At 35.1% G+C, this 16,123-nt stretch overlaps 1 protein-coding gene across 1 annotated transcript in view; it reads right to left on the reverse strand.

The window, feature by feature from the left end:
* INTU (inturned planar cell polarity protein) overlaps positions 1–16,123 on the reverse strand; it is a 42,943-nt gene continuing 26,820 nt past the window's right edge. The window contains exons 8-15 of the mRNA XM_009891429.1: positions 11,162–11,215; positions 9,710–9,772; positions 8,425–8,646; positions 7,457–7,879; positions 6,839–6,936; positions 5,950–6,139; positions 2,085–2,239; positions 1–112 (exon numbers count right to left, since the gene is read on the reverse strand). Of these exons, the coding sequence (XP_009889731.1) occupies positions 1–112; positions 2,085–2,239; positions 5,950–6,139; positions 6,839–6,936; positions 7,457–7,879; positions 8,425–8,646; positions 9,710–9,772; positions 11,162–11,215 (1,317 nt within the window). The remainder of the gene's footprint in view (positions 113–2,084; positions 2,240–5,949; positions 6,140–6,838; positions 6,937–7,456; positions 7,880–8,424; positions 8,647–9,709; positions 9,773–11,161; positions 11,216–16,123) is intronic.

Raw genomic sequence — 16,123 nt, forward strand, 5'->3', positions numbered from 1 at the left:
CTATGTAGCTAAGCCGAAGGACAGTTTAAAGGCCAGTTCAACAGCAGCTTCTGTGACTGAGTCATGAAAACAGACATAACACTCCTGAGGTGTTGGATGTAGAATAAGTCTCCTGGAAAAAAAAAAAAAAAATTATCATAGGTGTTAGCTTTTTCTCCTCAACTGTGTGATATATTCTCGTTGTATTCTGAGATTTCAGTAAGATGCTAAAACCAACCGCTGTGTAAGACAGCTAGCAAATTTCTGTGGCTCTACTGCATTATCTTACTTCTTTCAATACATTAGATTTTTAAATCAAGTTATTTCTCAAGACTGCGTACAGAAAAAATTCTTCAGGTTTTCAGGCTCTATTTGTATGGTACTGGTGTGTTTTGCAGTGATCCAAGTTTCCAGGCTAGAAGCTGCAATCAAGGTATTTGTGAGCAAGCCTCAATATTCACATATTTACTGATTTTTAAATTTAATACATCTGGATAGGTACATTCCCACACGTCAATCTAATAGGCTCTTTTAGGCAAACAGCTAAAATAGGAACACTGTTAAAACCTGGCATAACTGTGTGCAGAATTATAGCACAGCATATAACTCTGCAAATACTAATAGACTGCCCATGATTTAACATGTTGTTTGATAACGCAGAGACTGAAAAATGTTTTTGAAAAGATATCAATGGCAGCATAAACATTTTAAAATGTTTAACCTAAAGATTTTAAATTTTCCAACACGAACTGCAGTTATATACTTTCATGGTGGGAAAAAAATATTTTTCTTTTTTCTCTTTAAAGATCTGAGTTGAAAGCAAACAGGTTTAACAAAAGCTCTGTTAGAGAATTTCTACATTATTATTCCTGGCCAATAGAATTATCTGTGGATAGCGTTTCCTCTCAGTGTATCAGAAAAAAGTTCTTACGCCACATTCAGAAATATATTTTGCTGTTTTCTGGCTTTCCTATCTGCACCATAGTTGAACTAGTCAATAATTGTAACTTAATGAATTAATTGAATATAATCATTTATCTTCCTTTCACCCCCTGCCTATATTGAATTTGGTTTTCATATGGTGAAAGCACAGCTTCCATTTAACTGGGTGTTTGCATTTTTCTTTCTACTTATCTAGTAAGAACACCAAATACAGAAGATGAATGTAGGAAAGGAGACATCCTGTTGACTCATGGCTCCTAATATGACTGTCTGCTTACTGCAGCTAAAATGTACACAGCACAAAATATAGTGGATGGAGGAAAGAATAACATATGAGCAGTAGTGGCTAAAGAATAGGGTTTACTGGCCTGGACTTAAACAATTACAAGATCTGATGCATTCTGAATTGTGAAGAAATGATACATACTACTTTCTCATTACACCTCATTTTAATTACTTCAAAAAATGTATTATTCTTAACATTTAATGCCTACAGCAGTATGCTGTTCTGTCATGCAAATAAGGCTTAGCTATGTAGCAACAGCTATAGGCATCATTAGGAAAAATCAGTAAAATTAAGTTTAAATAATAAGATAAATTACAATCCATTTGCAATGGTAATGGCTGAACTTTGAGAGCAAACTAAGGAAACTCCCTCTCCAAAATATCTCAAATAGACTGGTAGGTTGATTTGATCTTCCTAATGAAAAAAAACCCCACAAAACAACCAACCCAAGCCAACCAACTACAATTGTTCTCCTTACTTCCTTGTATCACTGCACCAGCATTATGCACGCAGGCAAGACAGGTGGGAAGGAGAGGTCAGAAGGAGCGTGAGGAGCACAAAGAAAGTGTAGGGTATTATGAGTATGATTACAGCACTTTAGCATGTCTGTGTAGCACAGTGCGGCACTGCAAAAGGTGTCAGCTCCGTGGTGTTGACATGCTGGCATGGTGTTCACCTGAGTTAACACACCTGTGTTTTACAGCAGGTGGAACATCACACCAACACAACTTCCCGAACCCCAAATCAAAGCTACCTCAGTCAGTCAGCTGAAGTATTTCTGTGATGTTCTACGGTTAAATTTATTCTTAAAACATACAGCGGCATATTCAAAGTGGAAAATATTGGGAGAAATACATTCATTTGTCTTTAAACTCACCCCACAACCCAGTAATTCATTGTTGGTGGCGGTTTCTTCTGATCAGTCCAGTTATCAGGAGAGCACTCAAACAAAACTCCATGTTCTGTTACCAGATCTGGGTCCTCAGCTGCGTTACTAAATTCTGAAATCCCACTACCTGCTTTTTTCTTTTTCTGTAAAACAATTGGTGAAACGTTAGTATAGAAGGAAATATTTTTACATAAACACTGCCAAATACATGCATGTGATTTCTTCAGGAATCTGATGAATGATTTTGCTGTCAAAAAGCCAGACTTAGAAGATATACCTAACTTGCTTACATGATTCTTTTCTCCACAGTTTTGTTACTTTGGCATTCAACAGGCTTTTCCATTGTTGTACAACTTAGAGGTAGACATATGCTCCCTTTTTTGACTTTTTTTTTTTTCCTTCTAGCTGAACACTATTTCTCTAATAAGACATCTGAGATAATACAGCTTCTTTTATCAAGTGTGTTACCACAGCTAAAGCTCTCATCTTTCTTTCTCTGCGTGCCTCCCTAATTAAGAACTGTGATAGTAAAAGCCTATTGAATAAACTTGGCCAGGCAGGAATTTCTTTTTGTAAATAAACAGTTGAAGCACTTTGCTCAGAGCGTTTTCTTGCTCCTTCTCAGTACGAGTGCATTAGATGTATAGAAAATAACGACATTTTTGTGTTTGGTTGAGTTTTTAGGGCTATGTTTTGTACAGAGCTTTTGAATAAACCTTGTAAAAGTTCCAGGTGTTTCTAACTGAACTCCTGATACCTCTTTGGTGAGGATCAAATTGTATGAACAAATTCTGCTTTTCCCTCTTTGCTCTGTCGTCGTCCTCAACAGCCCTGTGAGTCCAATAAAGCCATGGTCTCTTTCAGCAGAAACACGAGGGGAAAAAGACCAGAATCGATACAGAGTTAGTGACAGGATGAATTTTGAAAGGGCTTGTCACTAGGTTAACTCTTCTCCCATTGAAGTTAAAGGAAGTTTTGTACTCTTTTGTAAATGTCTAGGTAATAGTAAAAAATCTCCAAGCTTTAAATTTTATTTTTTTTTTTAACTGTGAGAAGTGAGATGAGATTATGGAAACCCCTTTGAAACAAATCTGTTTTAAGAGAGTTGTTAAGCCAGGGCATCTCTGGATCTGCCAATGAAACTTCTGTTTCAACGACAAGATCTGAGGAGGTGAAAGAAAAGGTTTTCTTGAAAAAAGAAAAAAAACCACCTTACAGAACTTCTGTCTGCCATATGCAGAAGCATAAACCACATCTTTCAATCTGCATACAATATTGAACATGTGGGGGCTGAGGGTCTAAAAGAAAAAAGATGTAAGAAAAAGTGAAATGCACCTTAGCATTAGAGAAAATAAAGGCTAATATTTGCCTGAGAAAATGTCTTTTAAGTTTCCCTAAACTTGCTTTGGGTTAAATTAATAAAGCATATTCTGAATTAATACTAGGAAATAGAGTGGAAGAATGTCACAATAGATGACTTCACCCTTCCTATATCTTTCCTTAGTACACAAAATTGTTTCAGACCCTGTTCTTGCTAATACTGCTACTGAAAAAGACTTAAGTAATATGTTAGTACTCAGCCTAATAATCTTCCCCAGCAGAAAAAATAGGGTCGTTACGATGCAATTTCCAAGCCCACATTTGTTTATATTTTAGCACGTCTTACACCACACTATTCATACTGAAAATACTCAAGAAAAATTATGCACTAAGAGGGGATGTTTGATAGAACTATGAGCGTCTGTGCCTCCACATGCATTAAAACATTTTTTCTTCTGATTATATATAAAAGTAAGAAAATACTAAGGTGATGATGAAGAAAATGAGGCCAGGGCTGCTTAATACATACAGTGATGTATATTTTTAGGGTTTAAAACTACAGATTTTTTTTTTTCTCAATTTAAAATTTATTCAAAATTTCTGTACACATTTAGAAGTTAGATTGTGAATTTTCGGTTCTCAAAAAGTGAGGCAAAATTAATGATTGATCAGTTTACAGTAATTTTGCATTATTAGTGCAATTCTCTGAATCCTAAACTATTACAATATTTAGCTGATGTCAAGGAATAAGCAGTATAATAGTACATTTCTATATTTGAGTTTTTTGTGATGCACTATGAACAAGGAAAACTTCTATCCATTCTTTTACATTTTCCTCATGCCATAAACAAGCTGCCAATTTCAGCATTAATTGTTGGCGCTAACATGTGAAAACTACCCCAAAATTCTCTAAAAGAGAAACTTTGTTCTGTAGTACATGTTCATCAATTATTTCTGATTTTCAGAGCAGAATGAACCCAGCTGCTGCCTAGTGTAGTCACGTCTGAAGAAGCCAGAAAATCATGTGCTGAGGTAGCTGCGGCCAAAACAGAAGTTTTGACTTTGAAGCGTGAGTTTTTCACTTTTTATGAGCTACAACCTAATGGTTGAATCGTTTCTTTATTCATTTTTTTTGTTGTTGTTTGAACTATAAACTATCTATTTAACAGTTGTAACCAAAGGCAATTTGATGATAAGAAGTGTTTGTGTATTCTCTCTGCTTGCTTTTGGGTTTCTACATCTCCCAACAGAAGTGCCCAAAATACGTGACTCATTGCCAAAGTCCTACTCAGCCAAACCTCAGTGTCATATGAAGTTGACAGAACAATCCAAATTAACCTATTTTTCTAGCACTTAAAAATTCCTAGATGATTTACAAGGCACAGTGGTCTAACCAGAAGTGACTTCTTTGGTAACTTCAAGAAAACATTAAGAAAAATTACACTACTATTTGCAAACTGCGTTCATTCAATTTGTATTGTTACTTCCCATTTCTCATTTAATTCACTTGGATTGTCACTTTAGGATCTGAAAAATGCAATCAATAGACAGTATTCCACTTAGGTTTATAGTTAATTATTTCTCTTTTCCAAAAGGACTAATCAGGTCACAAAATTAGCAGAGATTAAATGTTATCCTAATTTGGTTCGTGTCAATAAAAATCAACTGTGCAATTAACAAACCAGACTTTTAGCAAAATGAAGTGTGCATTGAACACAAAATGTCTGATCTGAAGGGAGTATCTCATAAATTTTTTTTTATACCTATTGCTTAGATGTCTGCATTACTACTACCATCTTACTCCAGATGGATCATTTAGAGTAAACAGAAATTTTTAATCGAACACAAGGTGGTACAGTTGCTGACATCGGATCTGTCCATGTTTAAGTCTAATGTAAATACCACGTACCCACATAAAGCTCTGGGAGCTGGGATCAGGCTTCAGCCCAAGTCTAGAGCAAGGCTTGAACCGCTATCTTTGTAAAGGGAAGAAGCCTTACCTATTCTGGCATCCCACCTAATCTAAAATCCAAGAGAGCTGGCAGCATAATTAAAAGGAATTGACCATTATAGCCAGTCTTATACTAGACAGATACCCCTGTGAACAAATGATTACAGACATTAGAGGATAGCAAATGCATAAGCAACCTTGGGTAGCACAGAGAGCAAAGACTGTAAGAACTAACCCCCCCTCTTTTGCTACTTACAGTTCTTGAACCCAGGGCATGAAACTTTTTGCTAAGTTACAAACAAGAGTCCTAATACGAAACAGAGTAAGAAAATACTATACTGGAAACATGAAGTATTTATTTTCAGGGCGTTTTTGGTGGGAGAACGAGCCATAATTGCATGCATGCTTGGTTGGATGGTCAGAAAAAGAACCTGCTCATAACAGTAAAAATATCAGGAGCTTTAAAAACAACACACGTGCAAATACACCTGCTAGTGAGCTATTTAAATAATGAAGTGAAAACAGTCTTGAAATACCGAGTTGAGAATGTAAATAGAAAAAGAGAAGACAAAGCTTCCATACTTCTTTCCTCATGGACTGTTGAAAAACGGAACGAATTGAAAGACAGCAACGATAGAAATTCTCAATTAACTGAGGGTGGATGGAGCCACCGAGCTGTGCTACTTCTTTGTGAGTTGGAGTAATAAAGATTCCTTGCATCGTTTCCAAAGATAGATAGTGGAAGAGGGTATTCTCTGGACCAGATGTCAACCTTAAAAAATAGGAGAATTCATTTAATATTCATATAACTTCAACACAACTTTCAGTTAAACAACATGTACTTTTTTTTCTTAAGACAGGATTGTTTTTCTGGTAACTACAATAGAATACAGAAGTGGATACAGACATTCTAAAGGTTTCTATTTCTACACCAAAGCAATCTCAATAAAAAAAAGCAACCCAAAAAACTATGGAACTAGTTAGGTATTGCACTTGTGTTCTCAAAAATTCTCACCACAAAAAGAAAAAGGAAAGGAGAAATAAAAGCCGGGGGGTAGGGGTGGGAGAAAAAAAAAAAAAGCTTTCTTTAGAGCTCAAACAAAACACCAGAGCAGACTGTGCTGTCACAAGCAACAAGTGGGAACTAGGAAGATCACGGCTTTCTTGTCCTTTGTATAGCTACCTCGATACCAGGGAGGCACAGGTGTATGTGTGGTCAAAACCCTCTTTTATTTGAACTTCCAAGGTCACATATATGTGGGACACCTGCATACATTCTACTGACACATTCTTAGGAAACAGCCGTCTTTTCTAATTAAGCTCTCCATTTAAGAGCTTCACTTTTGAGAACCCTTGCATAGCAAAGTGTTGGTTAGAATAAAATTATACAGGAACTTCAGTGATCTGTGCGTATTCAATCCAAGTATGGCCTTAGAAATGAAATGCTGAATAAAAAAAAATCATTTCTTACTTGATAGTGTTAAGAAGTTCTGTCTCTTTCTCTGAAAGGTTCTTTTTGGGGTTTCCTACATGAAATGGATTTGGTAGGGTATGTTTTTTTCTAGTGGCCTGAAAAACAAGCAGATAGATGAACAGAGCTAACGAAAGAACAGAATCAAACCAAGGAATCACCTACTTAGAAGAACATAATTTAAAAGGCCCAAACAGTTGCATCAACTTACATAAATGTATTTTATAGCCTATTTAAGACTAAAATGGGTTAGAAGCAGTTGTACAACTGTACAGCAATTTGTTCTGATAACTTATGTTCACACCATTATTACTTTGGGAATATTCTTCAATTATTTCTGCTGATACCAATGCAGCTGTGCCCACTTTAATCATAGGAAAACCCCAAATATTTGCAAGCAATGATAAAATAAAGAAATAACATGGCTCTGAGGCTGACCCAAAGCTTCCCATGGCAACAGAAGTATTTTCCACTGAATTCAGGGGATCTTAGATTTATTCTTTTATAGTATGCTTTTTTTTAAAAAAAAAAAATTACTTAAGTGAGTTTTTAAAAGAACTGCCACCTCCCCCAAGCCCACCAGAACCTTATCAATTCTCTTTGTCTTTGTTCTCAGACCTGATCCACTACAGATTGTGGATTATTGCTTTCATGTTCCATGGGACCTTCGTTACCGCGGTCAGGTCCTCCGCTGTTTCTCGTAGGGCTTGGCTTACGCATCGTTACGGAAGAGTCACCAAACAGCGTTCTTTTGCTTGCTGGAGTGGTTACTGATTTGGAAGTATTTTGTAGCTTGCTTAGGATGGGTGAAGTGGTCAAGCTCTCCAGTTTGTCCCGTGTTGCGGGAAGGAACCAGTCAGCACAAGCTAAAGGTGGAATGGAAGGAGAATCTAGCCGTTCCTCTATGCTGGCATCTATTCCTTCCAGTTGAAGTACAGTGGCTTTGACCTGATCTACATATATACAGTCTGGTCCTGGATTCCCAATAGCTTTGGATGCACAGCCTCCTGCCTCGAGCAGGACACACAGCATAAAGTGTCTCTGTAAACATGGAGGTAGCAACATTAGCCTTTGGTTTAATATACAGTAAGTGCTGTATTATATTTATATCTCATCTGATACTTAAGCAAAATACAGCACTATATTCAACACTCCTTCCTCATCTCCAGAGGAATTACTTATTTTTTTCTAATCAAATCATGTCCAGGGAGATCTGTTATCATGTTATTTAAGTTAATCAAGCTATTATTTACATATTCATTAGTTGTTTGCTTTAAAAAAAGTCCATATTTAGAAATGCCCACATTTCTGAAATGAGTTGTCTGAAAATAGAAAATCGTGAAAGTAAAAACATTTTCAACCAAAGTGAAAAGGCATAAAAATAATGAGAATTTATACTTAAACTTGCAAGCTTTACAAATGTATAAAAAATACAACTCTCTGAGACATTCTATCCCTATAATATGAATATTTTGTAATATTACTAAATAAAAAGCATGGAAAGTGTTGATCTTACTGAACAACAGACAACACAAAACAGCAAAACAGAGCACTGGAGAATAAGCATACTGCAAATGTTAACTTACCAAGCCAACTATGAGTAAGAAGTATCTTGCTTCAGGTTCCCTGTATCCTGTAAAACTTGAAACTTCACATGGCTGGATGTGATGATGTGGAAATACTTCCCTCCATATCACTAACTGACCAATCTTCTGTTCTGCTGCCAAGGGTAACAGACAATAGTGCCGACAATATAAACCTATATCAATAAGATCTTCCTTTGGCAAGTGATTACCAATCAAGTAACCCTTAATTAAACACAGAAAAGGAAGTATATTCAGTAAGAAATACAACACCACCACTTATCACTTAAGAGTACTATTCATATAGAGATATCCGTGCTCCACATGCATTGAGATTGTTAAGCTTTCTGGCCAGAGACCGTCTTTTTGGCATACAGTTGTACAACAGATAACACTGAGCTTTTGCATCACATCTGAAGAATCAAAATACTGAAATATAAACAAACAAAACATCGGCGTATATGCAAGTTCTCAAAGCTGAGCTGGGAAATGCATGGCTTTAACAGCTTGCAAAACACCTACAGAGTTAAGGTGCTTTAATTCTCAGTTAATATTCTCTCCAGTGAAAAATCAGGATTTCTGGAAATAATAAAATTTCCATACATAGTACATAGATGCATAGAAGAAGATACATAGTACAACAGTGTTTCTAGCACTAAGGGCATTACAGTTAAAGTGCTGTCATGGTAGATACTGTCCAGTTCCATTTGTGCTAACAGTTTAGTCTCATAACACTACCAGCATAAAGAACAACTGCATGATAAAATCCTTAAAATGTAAGTTTCCTTAAAGCTAAGACTGTTATCTTCCTCTTTATACTGCTCAATAAACTGTCTACAGTTAATAAAGATAAGTAAATTTACAAATGAGGCCAAAGTGAAAAAAGCTGTCAATCCAACTTTGACAGTCTTAAAGACAGATTAAAGACAGATCACCTGTTCTCTTTGTTAAAAAATGACAATGAACAAAAAAAAAAGTCCTACTAGAATATCATACAGCCTCACATGAATTTACTCTTATTACTTTCTTATAACTATCTCCAATCCTTGGATCATATGCTGCAAAATTCCCGTAAGACAGTTTCAAACAAGTATTTTGTTTTTACTGATCTATATGATGAATTTTTTCTATTATGGTGTTTGAGTTTTAGGTCTGTTACTAGAAATACGCCTTTAAAGCAAAAATACATTTTTTCATATTTGTGAGGTTCTGGAAAGAGTTACTCGATGACTGAGTTAGATTTGCAGATGAATTTTCTTAATCTTTAGGCCCTAATCACTAATACTACCTTGTAGAAGAGACAAGAGCCCATAATCGTATATAATCTTCTCATGTCATAATAATCTTCAGACTGTGGAAAAAAAAGCATGGTATCATTTTTAATTCAGAATTTTTATTTTATTTACCAAATGCAAGTCAACTAATTCCAGTCAATTGTATTCAATATCTTATTTAATGCTTTCATTGTTGACCACTATTATCAGTAAGGCAGCTAATACTGAACACTTAAGTGAAATACCAAGTTTTTCTTGATTTTCGTGTCACTACATTTTTCTCTTAACAATTTTCAGCTAAAAATAACAGATTTCCTATTTAGTTCTTATCTATCCATAAACTATTTTTGTTAGGATATGCTAATTCTCAGAGTTCTTAACAGCAAAGTAGCTGAAGCACAACTATCGACAGCAGAGGCCATCCTAGAGTAAAACTTCCAAGTCAAAGCATTTTTTTTTTCCCCCAGTATTTGACATTTTACTGAAAATGTACCCATTCTTTAATCTTTTAATCTAGGTACCCAGTGCTCTCAGATTCGTAACACTATCTTTAGGTGGATATAGTGTCTTTTAATTTAAGTGGATGAAATAAATTTCTGCACAATAAACTACAATTATAAACATTGTTTTCTGTAAATAATCATCCAGGTTGTTCTAGTACAGTGATTTTTTTTTTTTTTATTCTTTTGCAAGATAGACTATGTGTCTGCCTACCTTGTATTTTGGGTTTTAAGAATCATCTTTTGTAATTAAGAATATGTATGTCCCAAATTATTATGCTAGCTATGTGATCAAAGAAGTTATCTTTATGCTCAATTATACTATACCTATAACAAAAATAATTTTAAAATAACTGTTCTGGAACATGAGTTGAAGAAAGCTAAGATTAGAAAGTAAAACTGAAATTTCAATATGTTTACAGTTTACTGTCCTATACAGCACCGCACAGAGTATGCACAGCAAGTTATACTTAAGTAAATGACTATTATCTTCTTTAACGGTCTTAAAAATGTGCATAACATGTAATTGCTTTCTGTGAACTGGAAAATTAAGTTCTTAGTGCTCCATAGAAGTTTTCAGGTTTATTCACAATTGCTTGGAAAGGAGACAGTTATCTATATGAAAAATGAAACGTAACAACAATCAGTGATATTAAAATTATACTGTCCTTGTAGACATCCCATGGACTTAAATTTTAGTAAATGATGGGGTTTCAGTGACTACTCCTATAGGATGATAATGCAGTTATTATGTTAACCATGGATATTCAGGACAAATTCAGGATAAACAGAATGGGTAAAATTGAGCTATCTTAAAACAAGGATAATATGGTATAACTTTGCTTTGACTCCCACTTGATTAAAAAAAGTGGATGAGTTTGGAATTAGTGGTTTTTTAAACTACTGAATATGACATCGGGGCAAAGAGATACCGTGCAATGCAAACAACAAAAATAAAATATTTACCAGCTCTGCAAAGTCAGCTGCTTCCAGATCACTCAGTGCTGTGTCGATTTCCACCTGAAATATTTAAATAGTACATTTTAACAGAGATTTCCAACACATTAACTTACAATAATAGCATAGTTTGCTCTATCTTGCTAGTCTCAGAAGATTAGGATTCACAAATGCAACGTGAATGGATAAAAACTTGCACATGCTTTCCAGTAGCAATATCAAATATCAAGAACACCTCCATTCTTCAGATTAAAGAAAAATCCTTCTTAATTGCTGTGTATTTCCCTCTTCTTTGAAACTGTAAAATTTCTCTGCTTGTGAGCTTGCTGAACCCACTGTTCGGTATAAAGGAGATGTCACTCTTCCTCTCAGCATGCTTTAAAACATGAGGTCTAGAGACTACCCCTTGAAGGCTAGAGACAGCTCTGAAATCTGGCAAGCTATTGTATCCAACTGAGTTATTTGAAAAATCTTTTTTCACAATGGATTTAGTTTTTGTCTCTATGGAAATCGCCAAAACTTTCTCACACATCATCTTTGTTCTACTGAAACCGCTTTAAGCTCACTTATTTCTCTAACTATAAGAGCTGGTGGTTAATGTAAGTTTTACTAAAAATACTTTCCTTTAAAGAACGTGGTACTAGGCACTGAAATTCACAACATAAATGTGCTTTTTAATGAAAAGAACCTAAACCCGATCATTACAAACTTCTTGGGCTGTATTAAGAGGCTGCCTCTAATTGAAATACAGCCAGTTCTTCAAACAGAGAAATGTCAGCAAGGCTGTTGGCAGTCGACGACTAACCAGTCTCTCAGCTTTTCCCCAGTTAAAATTCAAATGGCTTTCTGCCCAATGAAGAACTGACATTTTTAGTTTTATATTCCTTATGGAATATAAAGATTTTCATCCAAACTTAACTGGAAATTTCATCTTCTGCAGCAACAACGTTTTTCTGGAAAACGTGGATGATCCCAGACAATTTTGGAAAGCGATGTCTGTATCATAAATACAAACTAAGTTGTTTTCTAAATCCCTTTAAAACCTATAATTTTACAAGAAACAAACACCCTGAAAGCTAAACTAGAGAACAAAGCATAATAGTCTCTCTCAACAGAAACGCGAGAGAAAGAAAAAAAGCATGGAGGAAAAAACCAAAACCACTGATCACCAAATAGGACAAGGAAAAGTGTCATTTCTTGGAAAGGAAAAAAAAAAAGTATGACAAGTTGCAAGAGCACTAAGTTGCATTTCAAATATATATTAGGTTGCTGACTGACCATATTCTACAACTACGTGTTGCATAAACGTTTTATTCCCTTCAGTTATGGAGCATGGCTTTAGCAAGAGAGTAGAGGGGGCGTTACAGGACTGTGCGCGCACCTCTACATTTTTCACCTGGATAGTAGATTTATCTCTGGAGTTACGACATAAAAGAAACTTTTCTGAGACACTCCATAAATATGTACTTCTGTACTAAAACATAAATAACAGGGTGTTCATACATACATATTATAAAAGCAGAAGTCTGACTAAAATCATCGCAAATGCAATGGCTTCAAGCACATTTAGCAAAAATCTATCTAGACACATACTACAAGACAAGGTAGAAAGAACTAAATCATTATCAGTCTGTTAATAAAGGAGAAGACAATTTGTATTAGAGAGAAAAGAGAGAGCAAACAGAAAAGAAAGCAAACACCAGCAAACAGAAATCTGTTTGGTAACAAACAGCACTGACTGAAGCATAGCTTGCAATGTCCATGGCAACTTCTATTACTGAATAGTAGCAAACCTGAAATAATTCTGCAAACCCTGTCAATAGGTTCCCTTCCCCTCCAAACACACTTTTATGACTATTCTACATGAGGTCTTGCTAAACTTAAAAATCAGAAAACCAGGAAAGTCCTAGTTAATACTATCCTCAAATAAAGACCCTATAAATGAAAGAATAGGCCACTGCAGAAGTAGGGTCATTGTGAACATCCAAACGCAGTCCTTATGCAAAGCCATTCTGAGAAGCACTTTCAATTTTCCATCGTACAGCCTCTTTACTTTCCGTGAGTACAATATTTCATCAGCGACAACAAAAGACATGAACAAGATCGGATAATAGAATTTATGGTCGGCTTGGATTACAATCATTGCCTAATAATTAGAATCAGCCTTAACTATGTTATCTACAATCTTCCAAGTAACTGGTGTCTATCCATGAAAGAAAACTCTCAGTTTAAATTTCCTGTCTGTTTCCTTTGCATTAAATCATGGTAAATACTCATTAAAAAAAAACCACCAACCTCTACCATGAGAAGACTAACATATTCTAAACATCATTCCATCTTCTTTTTTTTTCCCCTGAAATTTTGTAAAAACTGCCATACATGTATTGACTCAAATATGATACCCAAACAACTCTTCACATGATATAGAAAATAACTTCCTAGTTGTAGAGTTGAAAATATTTAAAAATCAAAGGCAAACAGGAATCCTAAATTCACTAATGTTCAAGAGGATGAAAAATGAAAATACAGTGAATCTTTCTTGTATCCGCTTTAGGCCCTGAAGTGAAATGACTGGTAATCTAAGGGGTTCACTGTGCCTTACATCTAACACTTCTTGAATGAAGGACAATATAGACAATATTACCAAACTGCAATTTAAGTATATGCGCTGTATGGAAAGTTACCTTCTCAACTGGAATCCTAGCTATTAGAGTTTTTATATGTCAACTGATTGCTCTAAATAGAAAAAGAGGTCCAATTTTAAAATATGTCTGTCCCATTAAAGGCTGGCAGACTGAAATAGTAATTAGCTACTTAGTCATATGTTTAGTTCCTTGAATAAGACTGCATTTCATTATATACCTTCAGTGTAGATATTCTCTATTTGAGCTAGTTCTTTCACTTCAGGTTAATGTTAATGAAGATGAAGCCACAGGAGTCCCAAGACGTGATTCACCTAATACTAAACGGCTGAAGTCAAGCAGTTGAATTACTATTAGGGTGCCAGATTTTCCCCCTTAAATAACAGGAAGAGTTCAGGATTAACACCTCAACTGTAGTCATTTATATCATAGCTCTAAAAGAAAGCAGGATGGATGCTACTGCAAGTTGCCGCAAATTCAATCACGTGAAGCTGCCTCATTTTTAGCCTTTTTTGCTATGAGGCTAAAAACCTAACTAGGAAAAAAAAACAACCTTCTATAGGATTAAAATAAGAAACACTAATAATACCTACAAGGGAATAACAACTCTTCAGACTAATGAGATTACAGAAATTGGATGGAAAAAAAAAAACACCACCAAAAAAACAGGACAGCACCAACATACTTATAGTATCTTTAGCCCTGTTTAATTTTTTGCTTTAGTGCTCTACAAAATAATTACTTTTGGATGCTTTATTTATCCAAGTGGACTGCGCTGTATTCCAAGAATAGAGCTTTTCATTCAAGAAAACAGAGGAAAAAAAAAAGGGGGGGGGAGAAGGAAAGAAGAAATAACGAAGCAAAAAAAAAAAAAAAAAAAAAAGAGAGCTCTCATCTACTGTGTGCCACACAAAAGTCCCAGGTGGTCTTTCTGATGAGAAACTTAAAAGCAATCCTTTCGTGATCACCATGTCTTAAAAGTACACATGGATTTCTGCACTTCCAGTGTAACTGAAAATAAAGCGGCAAACTGCACCTAGCGAGACCCAGTTATCTACAACTGAACCTACTGTCAGATCAAAACATGTTCTAGCAGTGCTTTACATGGAACACAACCCTTAGGCAGTGATGCTAAATCACTTTGTAACAAACTGTAACATGAAAACAGAGAAAAAAATTGGAAACTACAAGCCCTTTGAAGGAGTAAGGGAAGTCTTCTGGTTTGTTTCTAAACAAATTCATAGACATTTGTGATAAGAATACATTTGACACCATAATTAACACAAAAGTATCCACAGGCACTTAAAAAATACAAATAAAAGATTGAAAGATGATCTGGACACACAACAGAAAAAAAATCCTACAAGAACAAACATTTCAGAGGAACTTTCTGTACATAAAACACAATTATCAGGTTTTGTCCAAAATGTAATTTCATAAAGGTTTTCCCCTACATTCTCTGAGGATTGTATCTTGTTCACTTTGCAGAACTTACTACATTGATAAAAAATATTATAATAAGCTTATCTGCCAACTACTGTACATCACGGCAAAGACTTGCTTATCTATGCAGAGCCAAACAATGCTGGAATTGTGTTATAGAATCTGCCACCCAGTAAGACAAAGTTTTTCTAGTTGCAACCCCTGTTGCAGACTTTTTTTTGCATAATTCAAACAAAATTCAATATTCACTTTGTGTAATTCAAATGAGTATGTAATTCCAAATAATACCGTAAGTGTCTGAATAAGTGAAATATGTGTTGGTCTTAAAACTCCACGGCTGAAATCTCCTTGGGATTGTTCTCTCTTGTACAAAAATTACTACAATTGTTTCAAATTGGAGAAATATCACCTTTATGTATTTTGGTCTAGTAACGTCAGTTCTGCAGAGTATATGAAAAACCACTTCAGAGTTATGCATCACATATATATAAAATCTATTATGCATCACATACATATAAAATCTATTATTTTTATTTAAAAATATTACTTTACTACTAATTATCCTAATGATCCCCATTTTAACTTTTTAAAGTCATGAAAATGAGGTTTAATACTGAAAGGGATAATACTATTTACTGTAATCTAGCTTTTGTCTTACTACTGCTTAAAGCACAACTCAATTTCTAATTGGGAGGTAACCACACACAGTGAAATGGTGCAGAAAAGCTGTACCTGTATGGTGTCAAACAAATGACGTATGAATATTTATTTTGATTCTGCAACAGCCATTTATAACTCTCCTAAATTACAAGTTACGCTTGGGCTTCTGGAGTAATATTTTCTACCTGGAAAAATACTTAAATGGTCTAAATCAAACATAAAGCTA

Source organism: Charadrius vociferus, unplaced genomic scaffold (assembly GCF_000708025.1).
Source record: "Charadrius vociferus isolate BGI_N301 unplaced genomic scaffold, ASM70802v2 scaffold159, whole genome shotgun sequence".
NCBI lineage: Eukaryota > Metazoa > Chordata > Aves > Charadriiformes > Charadriidae > Charadrius > Charadrius vociferus.